The 19,954-nt window shown below is 44.6% G+C and overlaps 1 protein-coding gene across 5 annotated transcripts in view; it reads right to left on the reverse strand.

Annotated features, from left to right (window-relative positions):
• Window positions 1-19,954, reverse strand: part of LOC139264358 (F-actin-uncapping protein LRRC16A-like) — a 554,868-nt gene that overhangs the window by 121,398 nt on the left and 413,516 nt on the right. For all 5 annotated transcript variants that reach the window (XM_070880668.1, XM_070880667.1, XM_070880669.1 and 2 more), the window contains 2 exons: window positions 2,581-2,679; window positions 593-721 (listed from right to left, as the gene is read on the reverse strand). In XM_070880668.1, coding sequence (XP_070736769.1) covers window positions 593-721; window positions 2,581-2,679 — 228 coding nt within the window. The remainder of the gene's footprint in view (window positions 1-592; window positions 722-2,580; window positions 2,680-19,954) is intronic.

The following is a 19,954-nucleotide window of genomic DNA, read 5'->3' on the forward strand; positions in this document are numbered from 1 at the left end:
GTTGTGAAAATAGAAATAACCTAGATTGAAAATGTCCTTTTTAAAATGATCCATTTGCTGAAATAGAGAGCAGATAAAAAGTAATTGAATAAGCATTGTCCAGCTAAAAAACACACACACAGATAGAAGGTATCAATGGGCTAAAGAGTAGGTGGAGTGCAACAGTGGGTGGAGGGTGGAATTTTGACAGCATCTGTTTGGTTTCCATGTGAAGAAGTGAATTTAGCATTAAGGTTATAGCAAAGGAACAAATCAAAATCTTGAGTCAATGTTGCGGATATCCCTGTAACTGATGCAATGGATGCACTTGCCCATCTCACATAGACAGCCAGCTGATTTGTAAGTATCTCACAGCGGGGATGTGCCTAACGTGCACAGCTCCAGTAACAGCAAAGGTTCATGAAAAAGGTGAGCCCAGTATTTGGCAATACATTATGTGCTTTTTCCAAAAAGGTGCTTACCCCAAACCTTGCCGACACTGGTTTCAGATTATTAGCCGTGAATGAAGAATCATAAATGGATGTTTCATGAAACTTCTGGTGTAAAATAAATCCTTACATACATTTAACTGTCAAACAATTTCAGGTCTCACCGTTTTGGAGTTTTTGGCATCCCTCATAAAATTTTCAGCTAGTCGCACATCCTCTTGCACAGTGTCGACATCTGAATTTCTCAATGAGTTGAGGTGATCCTGCACTTTTACACACATCCGGTCAATCATCTGTTGATAGAAACAGCAGCGTCAAATCCAGAACATCTAGCACATGTGCCTCACGTGCTTCAGAGTTTCATGTTCCTGATCAAGTAACCAGGTTCTTAAATCATCTGGAATTATTTTGGCCCTTATGATTAAATGACGAAGTCCTTCGTAGCGTGATATGCCTTTGCTTTCTAGCCGGATTTCGTCAAACTGATTAGCCATTTCTCTATAAGTACTATCTGGATTTGTTCTTCAATTTTTATATTTCTGTCTATATGATTCTGCTGTTAAATTGTAACCCTTGAAAATAGCATGCTTTATAATATCACAATCCATACCATCAGCATAACTAACACAAGAAAACACTGCAAGAGCTTTTCCATTTAGTGATGTTCAGAGTCAGCTGGCCTGTTCATTTTCATCCTTTCTGTGACAACGGGCTAACAAATGCAGGTATAAAACTATCAATATCATGCCTACTACTACGATCACTCCCTGCCCAAACACCCCCACCCACTCCCCCGCCCCTGCAGCTCTCATCATTCAACTACCATTCCTTGGCCAATACTACATTTTCCTGAAGCACAACCCTCCCCATTCCTTTTTTAAAACTGCAATCATAAAATGTCTGACCCGAATTCTACCCTTTCGGAGGAGAGAGAACCATTAACAATATCCAAGTTTTGGATGAGCCATAACTTTTAGTTGCTTAACATCGGCAAGATTAGTTCCTGATAGAAACCTCATGCTATAGATGCCAATTCCAACCCTCTTCCTGAACATACCCAATACCCTCTCCCAATCCCACCCCTCGAGCCTCTCACTCAGATGTACAACTTTCGATGTCCCGTTCAAGCACAAACTGAGCTTGAAACTTCACATCTGGTCCACTGCCAAGTCTGCTTACTTCCATCTCTTGGTTTATACCTCATCCTCATCCCTTCCACTGCCTAAATCCTCATTCACTCTTTCAAATTGTCTCTTGACCAGCCTACTCAGTTCTACACAAAAGCCAACTCGTACAAAACTCTGCAGCAAGTGTCATTGAGTTTAAATCTCATACTCGTGTTGACATCTCTCAATCACTGGCTTCACTTCAGCTCTGCAATCTTTTCCACTCCTATATTTCAGCGTATGCCCTCTGCCCATCTGACTCTGATGACAGAGCCTTTGCTCACCATGCTACTACACTCTGAAATTCTGTATATAAATCTTTGCTTCAGTACTCTTTCCTTCCTCATCAAAATGTACCTCAAAATGTCTTTAACCATATTCTCTCTTGTTTCCTGCCCTATGTCCGTCACTCCCTCTGCAAAGCACCTTGGCACTTTGTTACTTACATAAAAGACACTCTACAAATTTAGATTGATATTGAAGAATAAAAGAACAGTAATCTGACCCAGCCTCAATCTAACAGAACAATACATGCACAGTTCATCACAATGGCAAGCATTTTTTTCCCCCAAACTAGAGTTCGAGTTTTATTATTGAGCCATGGAGTATTGTCAAAGAATGGACTTGAAGCAGCGTAAATTTGTGACAAAAGAGGAAACATCCATTACTGAGAAACAGGAGAAATCCAAATATTAATAGCAAAAATAATCAGGCAGTGATTTCTATTTTATTACATCAAATGTAAACAGGAAATGGTAGGAATATTAAGCACAGCTTTAGTGGGTTGCAAACCTGCCTGCTTATAACTAAAGAATTGGACCGAACATTCAGAAGTATCTGTAAGTTACTTTGACAGTCTGAAATGCAATTGGAGCAAGCTGCCAAAAAGGTTAATCCATTTAACAAAGGAGCAGGAAATATTTTCAAGTGTGCTTGCACGTTCTGAATTATTTACTGGTTTCAGTCATGTTTGACTGCATCCTCACCTGCTGTGTCGTGCTGGTGACAATGCCCTGTTGTAACCTGTAGGCCTGTTCCTGCAGATACTTCCTGGTCTCATGATTCCGCAGCAGATAGTTCTCAATCTAGAATGAGGACAAAAAAAAAAAAAAGACCTTTTCACACGGCCATTGCTCATCAAAGTTCAGAAGTATCAAAACATTCCAGGAAACAAATATTAAAACGGTTAGAAAAAAATTGCATTCCCTTGTGCAATCACAATAGCTAAAGGGTCTGTACTGGTAAATGACTGGTTCAAATACCAACCTACCCTGCCAACATGATCAGGGATTCAGAGCACTAGAACAATACATTATCATCTAAAAGAGCATTCAAAGGACATGCAACTTTGTGAAGCAGAGGTGCTCGAAAGGGATGCCCCTCTTCAATGACATTCCAGGGACTGAAAAGGGACAGACTGGTGCCATGCCACCAGAATTTGTTTGTTTAACCAAATGCTCCAGACCTATTTCAGGTGGAATACACTACTGCCATATACTTAAATGGCTATGATCTCAGCCTCCTGGTTTCTCTTGCGATCAAATTGCTATTGGTCAGGACGAGGTGAAGTCAGAGAAACATCTTTTGTCAACAGGAGAGGGAAAAGCAAACTGGTACTGTTCAAATGACTTGAGAAACCTGCTTCGAAACTCCAGTTAAGGCTTGCTGTGTATACAAGGATACAAATGTTATCTGTATACATTGAAGAGTGTTGTCATGATTATCAAAATCTCTATACTACATACACGAACCACCTACATATATAAGATATCTATATAATTTAAGATGCGGAACAGACCATATTCACGAGTAAAATCTTTTCATATATTGTAATAGTACCTTTCAATTCCATGAAATAGCTGGCTTATGCAGACTATATATAGTTACAGCTCTGGATCTACACTTTAGATCTTGGAAGCAGTAGCAAGATCAAGTGACAAAATTTGGATGCTACAATAAAAAGGTAAACTCGAAGTAATCAGTCAGCTCAGAGTGAGAGCTGAGTGATAGGAAAGGGGATGGATTTGCATGTGGAGATTAAAGAATGAAGGAGGCCATTATCAAAGGAGGTCTAATATTGATAAATTCTTCAATTGGGCAGGCAATTGCTCCAGTGCGAACCCTCAAATTAACCCTCAATTAAGTGTATGCAACAGATAAAATAAAAAGAACTGGGCACCACACCTTAGGAGAGCAATTGTGCCCTCATACCAATCAACGCATTGTACTCGCTTGAATTTCAAGCCTTCAGCATGGAGGCTTTACTTAATGATTACAGCTTATTCATGAATAATTCCCGAGATAGTGAGGCTAGTCCTCTTTAAAAAAAATAGCTATCTTGTCAAATGGAAGTTCCGGGTACATACTTGGCCCTAAATCTGAGACAAAAGGTCCTACTGTTGTGGATTCCAAATTGATTGATCAACAGTGAACCCCAACAACCAGATTTACTTGCTTAAAATATTGTGTAATGTATTTGCTTCATGGGTTCTTTGCTTAAGAATTCATAGCAACACATTGCTATTAAGAACTAGTTGGTTTATTAACAAAGGTTTAACAATCACACTACACATTACCAGTTCATCCACTCGGCTCACAACTGCACACCTCATCGTGGATGACTGAGACCCAACTGACTGGGGTTTTATTGAGTCTTGTGAACATCACTTGACTGGCTAAGCCACTCACAATGCAACAGCTCGACAAACCTGTGCAGGTTACATATAGATGCCAGAATTATTATTGGTTAGAGTTTATGGACAATCTTGGATATCTAAGTGGAAAATATACAAAAACCATCACGTATTCTGGTCCTACTGTCCTGCCTCAATAATCTTCTATTATTAAAGATTGCTATGACATTTAATTCTGAATAACTACATTTGTTTAAGATAAAATAGGCTCTCAGTGCAAGATCTACTCCCAAGGCTAGATCCATTTTCTGTTCAAGGCATTTTCTTTGACAATCGAAGTGTAGTGGTTATGGAATTAGCCTAACAGCTCAGAGATCGTGAGTTCAAATCCCACCATAGCAAGTTGTGAAACTGAACTCAATGAACCTGGTCAATTGAGAGCTGGTACCAGGAAAGAAATGACCATCGAATCTGCCAGACATTTATAAAAACTGAACATGCAGTTCAGGAAAGGGAACCTGCCACTCCTAATCAGTCTGGCCCACACGTAACTCCAGTTCTAAAAGTGATTGGATTCTCGATGCCTTCCAAAGTGACCTACCAACTTTGGAAGGCATCAAGCAAAAAGGTTGGCCCACTCAGGAATGAAAATGGTGGGCAATATAAGGTATAATTGCTGAGAACAAATACTGAGTTTATAAAAAAATTCAGTACCTCTGCAAGGCAGTTAGCAAAACAGGTAATGATGTTTTGTCAGCACAAATTATCATTCTGCATTTTGTCTTCACACGTGAGTTGGGAACACCTATTTAAAATTTATATAGCTAATTTAGAAATTTAGAACTCAGCAGAGGAGGACAAAGGGTTTGATTAGGGCAGGGAAAATGGAGTATGAGAAGAAGCTTGCAGGGAACATTAAGACGGATTGCAAAAGTTTCTATAGATATGTAAAGAGAAAAAGGTTAGTAAAGACAAACGTAGGTCCCCTGCAGTCAGAATCAGGGGAAGTCATAACGGGGAACAAAGAAATGGCGGACCAATTGAACAAGTACTTTGGTTCGGTATTCACGAAGGAGGACACGAACAACCTTCCGGTTATAAAAGGGGTCGGGGGGTCTAGTAAGGAGGAGGAACTGAGGGAAATCCTTATTAGCCGGGAAATTGTGTTGGGGAAATTGATGGGATTGAAGGCCGATAAATCCCCAGAGCCTGATGGACTGCATCCCAGAGTACTTAAGGGGGTGGCCTTGGAAATAGTGGATGCGTTGACAGTCATTTTCCAACATTCCATTGACTCTGGATCAGTTCCTATGGAGTGGAGGGTAGCCAATGTAACCCCACTTTTTAAAAAAGGAGGGAGAGAGAAAACAGGGAATTATAGACCGGTCAGCCTGACATCGGTAGTGGGTAAAATGATGGAATCAATTATTAAGGATGTCATAGCAGTGCATTTGGAAAGAGGTGACATGATAGGTCCAAAGTCAGCATGGATTTGTGAAAGGGAAATCATGCTTGACAAATCTTCTGGAATTTTTTGAGGATGTTTCCAGTAGAGTGGATAAGGGAGAACCAGTTGATGTGGTATATTTGGACTTTCAGAAGGTGTTCGACAAGGTCCCACACAAGAGATTGATGTGCAAAGTTAGAGCACATGGGATTGGGGGTAGTGTACTGACATGGATTGAGAACTGGTTGTCAGACAGGAAGCAAAGAGTAGGAGTAAATGGGTACTTTTCAGAATGGCAGGCAGTGACTAGTGGGGTACCACAAGGTTCTGTGCTGGGGCCCCAGCTGTTTACACTGTACATTAATGATTTAGATGAGGGGATTAAATGTAGTATCTCCAAATTTGCGGATGACACTAAGTTGGGTGGCAGTGTGAGCTGCGAGGAGGATGCTGTGAGGCTGCAGAGCGACTTGGATAGGTTAGGTGAGTGGGCAAATGCATGGCAGATGAAGTATAATGTGGATAAATGTGAGGTTATCCACTTTGGTGGTAAAAACAGAGAGACAGACTATTATCTGAATGGTGACAGATTAGGAAAAGGGGAGGTGCAAAGAGACCTGGGTGTCATGGTACATCAGTCATTGAAGGTTGGCATGCAGGTGCAGCAGGCGGTTAAGAAAGCAAATGGCATGTTGGCCTTCATAGCAAGGGGATTTGAGTACAGGGGCAGGGAGGTGTTGCTACAGTTGTACAGGGCATTGGTGAGGCCACACCTGGAGTATTGTGTACAGTTTTGGTCTCCTAACCTGAGGAAGGACATTCTTGCTATTGAGGGAGTGCAGCGAAGGTTCACCAGACTGATTCCCGGGATGGCGGGACTGACCTATCAAGAAAGACTGGATCAACTGGGCTTGTATTCACTGGAGTTCAGAAGAATGAGAGGGGACCTCATAGAAACATTTAAAATTCTGATGGGTTTAGACAGGTTAGATGCAGGAAGAATGTTCCCAATGTTGGGGAAGTCCAGAACCAGAGGTCACAGTCTAAGGATAAGGGGTAAGCCATTTAGGACCGAGATGTGGAGGAACTTCTTCACCCAGAGAGTGGTGAACCTGTGGAATTCTCTACCACAGAAAGTTGTTGAGGCCAATTCACTAAATATATTCAAAAAGGAGTTAGATGAGGTCCTTACTACTAGGTGGATCAAGGGGTATGGCGAGAAAGCAGGAATGGGGTACTGAAGTTGAATGTTCAGCCATGAACTCATTGAATGGCGGTGCAGGCTAGAAGGGCCGAATGGCCTACTCCTGCACCTATTTTCTATGTTTCTATGCCTCTGCATATTGTTAATTGTGTGCTAATTTACTGGAATTCTTTGAGGATATAACGAGCATGGTGGATAGAGATGTAGCGATGGATATGGTATATTTAGATTTCCAAAAGGCATTCGATAAGGTGCCACACAAAAGGTTACTGCAGAAGATAGAGGTACGCGGAGTCAGAGGAAATGTATTAGCATGGATAGAGAATTGGCTGGCGAACAGAAAGCAGAGAGTCGGGATAAATGGGTCCTTTCCCAGTTGGAAATTGGCGGTTAGTGGTGTGCCACAGGGATCGGTGCTGGGACCACAACTGTTTACAATATACATAGATGACCTGGAAGAGGGGACAGAGTGCAGTGTAACAAAATTTGCAGATGACACAAAGATTAGTGGGAAAGCGGCTTGTGTCGAGGACACAGAGAGGCTGCAAAGAGATTTAGATAGGTTAAGCGAATGGGTTAAGGTTTGGCAGATGGAATACAATGTCGGAAAGTGTGAGGTCATCCACCTTGGGAAAAAAAAACAGTAAAAGGGAATATTATTTGAATGGGGAGAAATTACAACATGCTGAGGTCCTTGTGCATGAAACTCTTTTGAGTTTATCTGTAAAATAAAAAAACATTAAACCATGCCACCCGCCCTGGATGACACAGCAGACATTTACAAGGCCCTTTTTTTCCCTTTTTTGTTTTTTTTTTTGTGTTTTTCTTTTTTTTTTGGTTTTTTTTTGGGGCGCTAAAATCACATTTTTCCAAGTGCCCCCTATAAAAGGGGAGGGGGACACTAAAAGCACCGGCAATTAAAACAAATTAAACTTTAAAACGTAAAATCAAATTAAAATTTGGTTGCCGGGCGTGATGATGCACTCCAGTCCCTCCGGTGCCCACCTCTCGCGGAAGGCCGCGAGCGTACCGGTGGACACCGCGTGCTCCATCTCCAAGGACACCCTGGACCGGATGTAAGAGCGGAAGAGAGGCAGGCAGTCAGGTTGAACGACCCCCTCGACCGCCCGCTGCCTGGACCGGCTGATGGCACACTTGGCCGTCCTTGTGCATGAAACTCTTTTGAGTTTACCTGCGAAAACATAAAACATGTATCCGTGCCACCCGACCTGGATGACACACACAAGACATTTACAAGGCCCTTTTTTTTTTTTTGGTTTTTTTTTTTTTTGTGGTTTTTTTTTGGGCACTAAAATCAAATTTTTCCTTTTTTCCAGTGCCCCCTAGAAAAGGAGAGGGGGACACTAAAAGCACCGGCAATTAAAACAAATTAAACTTAAAAAACGTAAAATCAAATTAAAATTTGGTTGCCGGGCGTGATGATGCACTCCAGTCCCTCCGGTGCCCACCTCTCGCGGAAGGCCGCGAGCGTACCGGTGGACACCGCGTGCTCCATCTCCAAGGACACCCTGGACCGGATGTAAGAGCGGAAGAGAGGCAGGCAGTCAGGTTGAACGACCCCCTCGACCGCCCGCTGCCTGGACCGGCTGATGGCACACTTGGCCGTCCTTGTGCATGAATCCCAAAAAGTTAGTTTGCAGGTGCAGCAGGTAATCAGGAAGGTTCATTGCGAGAGGGATGGAGTACAAAAGCAGGGAGGTCCTGCTGCAACTGTACAGGGTATTGGTAAGGCCGCACCTGGAGTACTGCGTGCAGTTTTGGTCACCTTACTTAAGGAAGGATATACTTGCTTTGGAGGGGGTACAGAGACGATTCACTAGGCTGATTCCGGAGATGAGGGGGTTACCTTATGATGATAGATTGAGTAGACTAGGTCTTTACTCGTTGGAGTTCAGAAGGATGAGGGGTGATCTTACAGAAACATTTAAAATAATGAAAGGGATAGACAAGATAGAGGCGGAGAGGTTGTTTCCACTGGTAGGGGAGACTAGAACTAGGGGGCACAGCCTCAAAATACGGGGGAGCTAATTTAAAACCGAGTTGAGAAGGAATTTCTTCTCCCAGAGGGTTGTGAATCTGTGGAATTCTCTGCCCAAGGAAGCAGTTGAGGCTAGCTCATTGAATGTATTCAAGTCACAGATAGATAGATTTTTAACCAATAAGGGAATTAAGGGTTGCGGGGAGCGGGCGGGTAAGTGGAGCTGAGTCCACGGCCAGATCAGCCATGCTCTTATTGAATGGCGGAGCAGGCTCGAGGGGCTAGATGGCCTACTCCTGTTTCTAATTCTTAATTTTTATGTTCTTATGTGCTTCATGCTGCCTAGGAACAACCACCCTATCATGAGGGGGGGAAACAACTGATTACCAGAATGAAACATGGCAATAAACTTTGCTGCCAGTTTGATCAAGGGTTTATCATCATTTAAAGGCAATAACTCTCTCTTGGTTATCTCAGTTTTCCTTACAAACTTCAGCGAAGAGATGCATGTCCGGTATAACTGCTGCCATGAATCCCAGGAGCCACCTGAAACATTCCTGGTTTGGCTCATTTTCAGCTTCAATTGGCTGCTGGTGCCTGGTTTTAAGATATGTATGTCTGATCATCAATTTTCCCTACGAGCGAACCCACAATTTGATGAATTTGCATAGCTGTGCTAAACTTAGAAGTAGGAACTATCTTGCATTCCAAATTCACTGGAAAGCAGTCTACAAAATCAGAGTTTTTACTCTTGATACTCAACACAAGGGCTCAAGTACTGAGAGCCAGAGAGTCCAGGAAGATAGTAAGTGGGTGGCCATCTGGCAGGATAGGAAGAAGAGGCAGGTTGTGTAGAAATCCTCTGGTAGTGTGGCGCTCACAAACCGCTTTTTAATGCTGAATACCAGAGAGGGTGATGACACCTCGGAAGAGTGCAATCTCGTGCAAATCCACGGCACTGTCAGGTAATGGGGGACACACAGCAAAGTGCCAATCATTCATAGGCAGTCCCTCGAACGAGGATGACTTGCTTCCACAAGAGTTCACAGATGTTTCAATGAAGGACCCGATGTTCCAGTCCTGAACTCCAATTGAAGGGTGGAAGATGCCTGTGTGTGGACTTTCTTTAAACGTGTGGTGACCGTTGCACACCAGCCACCACACAGGCTTGACAGAGCTAGGCCTTTATCAAGTGGCAAGGGTTAACCAGGACGACTGGAGACCTGCTCTGCTGCACGGACCTGGAGCACACACATATCGGAGTGTGGACTGGCCCGTGCTGCCCCTGGGCCCTCGGCTCTTCTGGGCCTGGTACGCTCATTCGCCGCACCTCCGCCACGATCTCTCGCCGCTTCCCCGTCACAAACATTTGCCGCACCTCGGCCACAAACTCTCGCCGTACCTCCACCACGAACTCTCGCCGCTCCTGCACCACAAACATTCGCCGCTCCTCCGCCACGAACTCTCACCGCACCTTCGCCATGAACTCTCACCGCTCCTCCGTTACGATCACCCACCAAATCTCAGCCACGATCCCTCATCACTCCTCTGCCCAGATCACTCGTCCCAAGTCCGTCACGACCTTCCCACTCCTCCGCTGTACCAGGGCCCCGCCGATGCTTCTGCCCACGCTCCAAGCGGCGACCTGGGTCCTGATGACGTCACCCAGTCGTTCACCTCAAAGCTGTCGCACATTTGTGTCGGCTCACGCTGGAAGCTGCAGTGGCATGTTCCAGCTCTTATACTCCCGACCTGCGGTGGTGTCCTCTCGCAGGTCGGGTGGCAAAGTGTAGAAATGCAGTGGTCAATGGGGATTCAGTAGTCAGGGGGATAAGACAGGCATTTCTGCAATCATCGGCATGAGATGTTGCTTTCCAGGGTAAAGGATATCACAGGATAAAGTGCAGAACATTCTGTGGGGGAAGGGGAACAGCCAGAGGTTGTGGTCCGTGATGGAACCAATGACATAGGTAGGAGAAGGGTTGAGGTCCTGTAGTCAAAGTTTCAGGAGCCAGGGAGGAAATTAAAGAGCAGGACTTCAAAAATGGTAATCTCTGGATTATTACCAGTGCCACATGCTATTGAGTGTAGGAGCAGTAAGATAAGGCAGGTCAATGCATGGCCGGAGAAATGGAGGGAGGATTTCAGATTCCTGGACCAGTTCTGGGGCAGGATGGTCCTGTACAAGATGGAAAGGTTGTATCTCAAAAGGTATGAGACCAATGTCCTCGCAGGAAGGTTACTAGTGCTGGGGGGAGTGATTAAATTAATTTGGCAGGGGGAGGGGCACCTGGATGAAGCATTAGAGAGAAGTATCAAGGTGCACAGAAGACTGGGAGAGACAAACAGCATTAGAATAAAGAATAATTCTGAAATAGGAGGCATGAGACGGGGGGAAATGTAAGGCAGACCAAGATGGGTTTCAAGTGCATGTTGGTAAATGGAGCGTGTTAAATAAAGTTGGTGAACTTCAAGCACAAACTACCACATGGGATTATGATATAGTGGCAATAATGGAGACCTGGCTCAAACAAGGGGAGGATTGGGAACTTAATATTTCTGGTTACATGGTATTCAGGATAGTTAGGGAAGGAAAAAAAGGAATGCAGGTGGCAGTATTGATTAAAGACCGCTGCAGCATTGAAAAGGTACTTGAGGGTTAAAAGACAGAATCTATTTGGGTAGAATTAAGGAACAATAGAGGAGCTATTACGCTGCTGGGGGTGTACTATAAGCCACCAAATAGTCGGAAGGAGATAGAGGAGCAAATTTGCAGGTAAATTGAAGAAAGATGCAACAAACTTAGAGTAGTGGTAATGGGGGACTTCAATTATCCTAATAGAGGCTGGGAAAATAACAGTTCAGAGAGAAAAGAGGGGAAGGAATTCCTGAAATGTGTCCAAAAGTACTTTCTTGATCAGTATGTTTCCAGCCCAACAAGGAAGCAGTGCTGGATCTGGTTCTGGCAAATGCGATGGAGCAAGTTAAGCATGCTTCAGTGGGGGAGCATTTGGAAAACAATGATCCCAATAACATTTGGTTTAGAGTAGTTATGGAAAAGGACAAGGGTTAATTTCGGTGAGCTGAAAGGGGATCTGGCCCAGGTGGATTGGAATCAAAGATTGGCAGGTAAAACAGTAAACGAGCAATGGGAAGCCTTCACAGAGGAGATTGTTGGAGTACAGACTAGACACGTTCCCACAAGGGGGAAAGAAAGAAAGACTTGCATTTATATATCATCATCATAGGCAGTCCCTCAGAATCAAGGAATACTTGCTTCCACTCCTGAAGTGAGTTCTTTGGTAGCTGAACAGTCCAATACAAGAGCCACAGTCCCTGTCACAGGTGGGACAGATAGTCGTTGAGGGAAGGGGTGGGTGGTTTGCCGCACGCTCTTTTCGCTGTCTGCAATGGATTTCTGCATGTTCTCGGCGTTGAGACTCGAGGTGCTCAGCGCCATCTCGAATGCACATCCTCCACTTAAGGTGGTCTTGGGCCAGGGATTCCCAGGTGTCAGTGGGAATGTTGCACTTTATCAGGGAGGCTTTGAGGGTGTCCTTGTAGCGTTTCTGCTGCCCACCTTTGGCTCGTTTGCCATGAAGGAGCTCCGAGTAGAGCACTTGCTTTGGGAGTCTCGTGTCTGGCATACGGACTATGTGGCCTGCCCAGCGGAGCTGATCGAGTGTGGTCAGTGCTTCAATGCTGGGGATGTTAGCCTGAATGAGGACGCTGATGTTGGTGCGCCTGTCCTCCCAGGGGATTTGTAGAATCTTGCAGAGACAGCGTTGGTGATATTTCTCCAACAACTTGAGGTGTCTATTGTACATGGTCCATGTCTCTGAGCCATACAGGAGGGTGGGTATTACTACAGCACTGTAGACCATGAGCTTGGTAGCAGTTTTGAGGGCCTGGTCTTCAAACACTCTTTTCCTCAGGCAGCCGAAGACTGCACTGGCGCACTGGAGGCGGTGTTGGATCTCATTGTCGATGCCTGCTCTTGTTGATAGGAGGCTCCCGAGATATGGGAAGTGGTCCACGGTGTCCAGGGCCACGCCGTGGATCTTGATGACTGGGGGGCAGTGTTGTGCGGTGAGGACAGGCTGGTGGAGGACCTCTGTCTTACGGATGTTTAGCGCAAGGCCCATGCTTTCATACGCCTCAGTAAATACGTCGACTATGTCCTGGAGTACAGCCTCTGTATGTACGCAGACGCAGGCGTCGTCCGCGTATTGTAGCTCGACGACAGAGGTTGGGGTGGTCTTGGATCTGGCCTGGAGACGGTGCAGGTTGAACAGGTTCCCACTGGTTCTGTAGTTTAGTTCCACTCCAGCGGGGAGCTTGTTGACTGTGAGGTGGAGCATGGCGGCGAGAAAGATTAAGAAGGGGGTTGGGGCGATGACGCAGCTGTGTTTGACTCCGGTCCGGACATGGATTGGGTCTGTGATGAATCCGTTGGTAAGGATCACGGCCTGCATGTCGTCGTGGAGCAGGCGGAGGATGGTGACGAACATTTGGGGGCATTTGAAACCGAGGAGGACGCTCCATAGACCCTCGCAGTTGACAATGCCAAAGGCCCTTTTGTAAGGTCGAAGGCGGCCATGTATAAGGGCTGGCACTGTTCCCTGCATTTTTCCTGGAGCTGTCGCGTTGCATAAATCATGTCCGCTGTGCGCCGTAATCCTCACTGTGACTCCAGGAGGAGCTCCTCGGCCACGGGAAGAAGATGGTTGAGGAGGACTCTAGCGATGACTTTCCCAGTGGCTGCCGCAGTCAGACTTGTCCCCTTTTTAAAAGATGGTCACGATTACTGCATCTCTGAGATCACCCAGCATGCTCTCACCCTCCAGATGAGAGAGATGAGGTCGTGTATTCGCGACAGAAGTGCTCGCTGCCATACTTCAATGCCTCAGCAGGGATTCCATGTGCACCCGTAGCCTTGTTGTTTTTAAGCTGCCTTATGGCTTTTTCTACCTCGTGCAGTGTTGGGGTCTTACTGAGGTGGTGGCGGGTAGCATGCTGCGGGATGGAGTCGAGAAAACGCGAGTCAAAGGCAGAGTCTCGATTGAGAAGATCTTCGAAGTGTCCCTTCCAGTGGGCCCTGACTGCCTCGGTGTCCTTGATGAGTGTTTCACTGTTCTTGGCCAGCAGTGGGGTGGGTGGCCCGTGGATGGCCTTGACTGCGATGAAGAATCCTCGCACATCATGGTTGTCGGCCAGCTGCTGTATCTCCTGTGCTTTCTTCATCCACATGCCTTTCACGACCACCGGACGTCTCAAAGCACTTTACAGTCAATGAAGTACTTTTGGAGTGTAGTCACTGTTGTAATGTACGAAACACGACAGCCACTTGCACACAGCAAACTCCCACAATCAGCAATGTGACAATAACCAGATAATCTGCTTTTGTTATGTTGATTGAGGGATAAATATTGGCCAGGACACAGGGATAGCTCCATTGCTCTTCTTCGAAATAATGCCATAGGATCTTTTACCTCCACCTGAGGGCAGACGGGACCTCGGTTTAACTTTTCATCTGAAAGATGGCACCTCCAACAGTGCAGCACTTCATCAGCCACTGCACTGGAGTGTCAACCTAGATTTATGTGCTCAAGTCCCGGAGTGTGTTACCCACTGAGCCACAGCTGATACATCTAGAAAGGGGGAACAGATGGGCATTCAAAACTAGAGCTCATTGGATGATTAAAGATATGGAGATTAAAATGAAACAGAAAAAGGGGACTTATGATAAATGTCATACTCATAATACAGTAGTGAACCAGGTATTGAAAAAAAATATTCGTTCATAGGATGAGGGTGTCACTGGCAAGGCCAGCATTTATTGCCTATTTTGATTACAAAAAGTACAGAGGAAAACTAAAAAAGGAAATAAGAGGAACAAAGAGTGTGTATGAGAATAGGTTAGCTGGTAACATAAAAGGCAACCCAAAAGTCTTTTCTAAATATATAAATAGGAAAAGCTTAGACAAAGGAAGGATGGGGCTGATTAGTGATCAAAAAGGAGATCCTCTTGTGGAGGCAGAGGTACAAAATGAGTATTTTCTCTCTTCATTAAAGAGGATGCTGCAAATGTCACAGTAAAGGAGGTGGAGAGAAAATGGAAACAATAAAAATAGATAAAGAGAAGGTACTTAAATGGTTGGCAGCAATCAAAGTACAAACGTCACCAAATGGATGGAATGCATTCTAGGTTGCTGAGGGAACTAAGGGTGGAGATAGCCACAATCTTCCAATCCAATCCTTCTCAGATGTAGCGGTGATGACATAGGACTGGAGGATTGTAAACGTTACACTCCTGTTCAAAAAAAAGAGAGGGATAAACCCAGCAACTACAGGCCAGTCAGCCTAACATCGGTAATGGGGAACTTTTGGAGACAATAATCCAAGTCAAAATTAATAGTCACTTGGAAAAATATGTGTTAATAAATTATTTGAACTAACAAATAGATTTGTTACAGGTAAATCGTGTATGACTAACTCGACTAAGTTCTTTGATGAAGTAATGGAGAATATTGATGAAGATAGTACGGTTGACATTGTGTATATGCACTTTCAAAAGGCGTTTGATAAAGTACCACATAATACACTAGTTAGCAAAATTGAAGCCCATGGGATTAAAGGGGCAGTGCCAGCATGGTTGCAAAATTGGCTCAGAGACAGAAAGCAGAGAGTAGTGACGAACGATTGTTTTTCAGACTGGAGGGAAGTATATAATGTTATCCCCAAGGGGTCAGTATTAGGACCACTGCTCTTTTTCAGATATATTAATGTGCTGGACTTGGGTATGCAGTGCATAATTTTGAAGTTTACAGATGACACAAAACTTGGAAATAGTAAACAGTGTGGAGGATAGTAACAGACTTCAGGAGGACATAGACAGACTGATGAAATGGGAAGACACATTTCAGATGCAATTTAATGTAAAGAAGTGTGAAGTGATGCATTTTGGTAGGACGAATGAGAAGAGGTACTATAAATGAAATGGTACAATTTTAAAAGGGGTGTATGAACAGAGAAACCTGGGAGTGTATATACACCAATCTTTTAAGATGGCAGGACAAGTTGAGAAGGCTGTTAAAAAAAAGACTGGATTTATAAATAGAGATAGAGAACAAAAGCAAGAAAGTTATGCTGACCGTTTATAAATCACTGGTTAGGCCTCAGCTGGTGTATTGCTTCTAATTTTGGGCTCCACACTTTAGAAAGGATGTCAAGACCTTAGAGAGGGTGCAATGGAAATTTACGAGCAAGTCTTCAGTTATGTGGAGGGACGAGAGAAACTGGGGTTGCTCTCCTTCGAGCAGTGAATCATAGAAATAAGTAAAAAGTAATTGAAGGGTGACGTCACAGACAAGAGGGTAAGCGATTGGCCGTTGAGTGGTGAGTAGTTTTCTTTTCATTTATCTCTCTTCTTGTTCTTAGCAGTAACAAACCTTGTAATTGTTGCCAAATCAATTAATTTAAGGGTTAAGTCATGGCAGGAGAGCCCAGACCCATGTCATGCTCCTCCTGTGCTATGTGGGAAGATAGGGACGCACCCAGAGTCCCTGATGACTATTGTGTGCAGGAAGTGCATCTAGCTGCAGCTCCTGACAGACTGCATTGCGGCACTCTGGAGCATCCGCGATGCTGAGGATGTCGTGAATAGCACGTTTAGTGAGTTGGTCACACCGCAGGTAAAGATTACTCAAGCAGAAAGGGAATGGGTGACCATCAGGAACAGCAGTGGAAGGAAGGTAGTGCAGGGGTCCCCTGCAGGCATCTCCCTCCAAAACAGATATACCACCTTGGGTATTGTTGGGGGTGATGACTCAATACGGGAAGGCAGCAGCAGCCAAGTCCATGACACCAGGGGTGGCTCTGCTGCACATGAGGGCAGGAAAAAGAGTGGGAGAGCTATAGTGATAGGGGATTCTATTGTAAGGGGAATAGATAGGCGTTTCTGCGGCCGCAAACGAGACTCCAGGATGGTATGTTGCCTCCCTGGTGCAAGGGTCAAGGATGTCTCGGAGCGGCTGTAGCGCATTCTGGAGGGGGAGAGTGAACAGCCAGCTATCGTGGTGCATATAGGTACCAACGATATAGGTAAAAAACAGGATGAGGTCCTACAAGCTGAGTTTAGGGAGCTAGGAATTAAATTAAAAAGTAGGACCTCAAAGGCAGTAATCTCAGGATTGCTACCAGTGCCATGTGCTAGTCAGAGTAGGAATGGCAGGATAGCTAAAATGAATATTGGCTTGAGGAGTGGTGCAGGAGGGAGGAATTCAAATTCCTGGGACATTGGAACCGGTTCTGAGGGAGGTGGGACCACTACAAACCAGACGGTCTGCACCTGGGCAGGACCAGAACCAATATCCTAGGGGGAGTGTTTGCTAGTGCTGTTGGCAGGGGGGATGGGAACCTATGCAGGGAGACAGAGGGAAGTAAAATGGAGGCAGAAGCAAAAAATAGAAAGGAGAAAAGTAAAAGTGGAGGGCAGAGGCAAAAATCAAAAAGGGCCACATTACAGCAAAATTCTAAAGGGAAAAATGTATTAAAAAGGCAAGCCTGAAGGCTCTGTGCCTCAATGTGAGGAGTATTCGTAATAAGGTGGATGAATTAACTGCGCAGGCAGCTATTAATGAATATGATATAATTGGGATTACGTTGACATGGCTGGGAACGCAACATCCAGGGGTATTCAACATTCAGGAAGGTTAAACAGAAAGGAAAAGGAGGTGGGGTAGCGTTGCTGGTTAAAGAGGAAATTAACGCAATAGTAAGGATGGACATTAGCTTGGATGATGTGGAATCTGTATGGGTAGAGCTGCGGAATACCAAAGGGCAGAAAACGCTAGTGGGAGTTGTCTACAGACCACCAAACAGTAGTAGTGAGGTTTGAGACAGCATCAAAGAAGAAATTAGAGATGCGTGCAATAAAGGTACAGCAGTTATCATGGGCGACTTTAATCTACATATAGATTGGGCGAATCAACCTGGTAGCAATACAGTGGAGGAGGATTAGGAATGGTTTTCTCGACCAAAATGTCGATGAACCAACTGGAGGGCTGGTCATCCTAGACTGGGTGATGTGTAATGAGAAAGGACTAATTAGCAATCTTGCTGTGCAAGGCCCCTTGGGGAAGAGTGACCATAATATGGTAGAATTCTTTATTAAGATGGAGAGTGACACAGTTAATTCAGAGACTAGGGTCCTGAACTTAAGAAAAGGTAACTTAGATGGTATGAGACGTGAATTGGCTAGAATAGACTGGCGAATGATACTTAAAAGGGTTGATGGTGGATAGGCAATGGCAAACATTTAAAGATCACATGGATGAGCTTCAACAATTGTACATCCCTGTCTGGAGTAAAAATAAAACGCGGAAGGTGGCTCAACTGTGGCTAACAAGGGAAATTAGGGATAGTGTTAAATCCAAGGAAGAGGCATATAAATTGGCCAGAAAAAGCAGCAAACCTGAGGACTGGGAGATATTTAGAATTCAGCAGAGGAGGACAAAAGGTTTAATTAGGAGGGGAAATAGGGTATGAGAGGAAGCTTGCTGGGAACATAAAAACTGACTGCAAAAGCTTCTATAGATATGTGAAGAGAAAAAGATTAGTGAAGACAAACGTAGGCCCATTGCAGTTAGAATCAGGTGAATTTATAATGGGGAACAAAGAAATGGCAGACCAATTGAACAAATACTTTGGTTCTGTCTTCACGAAGGACGACACATATAACCTTCCAGAAATACTAGGGGAGGGTCTAGTGAGAAGGAGGAACTGAAGGAAATACTTATTAGTCAGGAAATTATGTAAGGGAAATTAATGGGATTGAAGGCCAATAAATCCCCAGGGCCTGATAGTCTGCATCCCAGAGTATTTAAGGCAGTAGCCCTAGAAATAGTGGATGCATTGGTGATCATTTTCCAACAGTCTATCGACTCTGGATCAGTTCCTATGGACTGGAGGGTAGCTAATGTAACACCACTTTTTAAAAAAGGAGGGAGAGAGAAAACGAGGAATTATAGACCAGTTAGCCTGACATCAGTAGTGAGGAAAATGTTGGAATCAATTATTAAAGATGAAATAGCAGCGCATTTGGAAAGCAGTGACAGGATCGGTCCAAGTCAACATGGATTTATGAAAGGGAAATCATGCTTGACAAATCTTCTGGAATTTTTTGAGGATGTAACTAGTAGAGTGGACAAGAGAGAACCAGTAGATGTGGTGTATTTGGACTTTCAAAAGGCTTTTGACAAGGTCCCACACAAGAGATTAGTGAGCAAAATTAAAGCACATGGTATTGGGGGTAATATATTGACGTGGATAGAGACCTGGTTGGCAGACAGGAAGCAGAGAGTCGGGATAAACGGATCCTTCTCAGAATGGCTGGCAGTGACTAGTGGGGTGCAGCAGGGCTCAGTGTTGGGACCCCAGCTATTTACAATATACATCAATGATTTAGATGAAGGAATTGAGTGCAATATCTCCAAGTTTGCAGACGACACTAAGCTGGGTGGCGGTGTGAGCTGTGAGGAGGATGCTAAGAGGCTGCAGGGTGACTTGGACAGGTTAGGCGAGTCGATAAATGCATGGCAGATGCAGTATAATGTGGATAAATGTGAGTTTATCCACTTTGGTGGAAAAAACATAAAGGCAGAATATTATCTGAATAGCGGCAGATTAGGAAAAGGGGAGGTGTAAGGAGACTTGGGTGTCATGGTACATCAGTCATTGAAAGTTGGCATGCAGGCACAGCAGGCGGTGAGGAAGGCAAACGGCATGTTGGCCTTCATAGCTAGGGGATTTGAGTATAGGAGCAGGGAGGTCTTACTGCAATTGTACAGGGCCTTGGTGAGGCCTCGCCTTGAATATTGTGTTCAGTTTTGGTCTCCTAATCTGAGGAAGTACATTCTTGCTATTGAGGGAGTGCAGCGAAGGGTCACCAGACTGATTCCAGAGATGGCGGGACTGACATATGAAGAGAGACTGGATCGACTGGGCCAGTATTCACTGGAGTTTAGAAGAATGAGAGGGAATCTGATAGAAACATATAAAATTCTGATGGGACAGG

The sequence above is a fragment of the Pristiophorus japonicus genome, chromosome 5 (genome assembly GCF_044704955.1).
Source record: "Pristiophorus japonicus isolate sPriJap1 chromosome 5, sPriJap1.hap1, whole genome shotgun sequence".
Classification (NCBI taxonomy): domain Eukaryota; kingdom Metazoa; phylum Chordata; class Chondrichthyes; family Pristiophoridae; genus Pristiophorus; species Pristiophorus japonicus.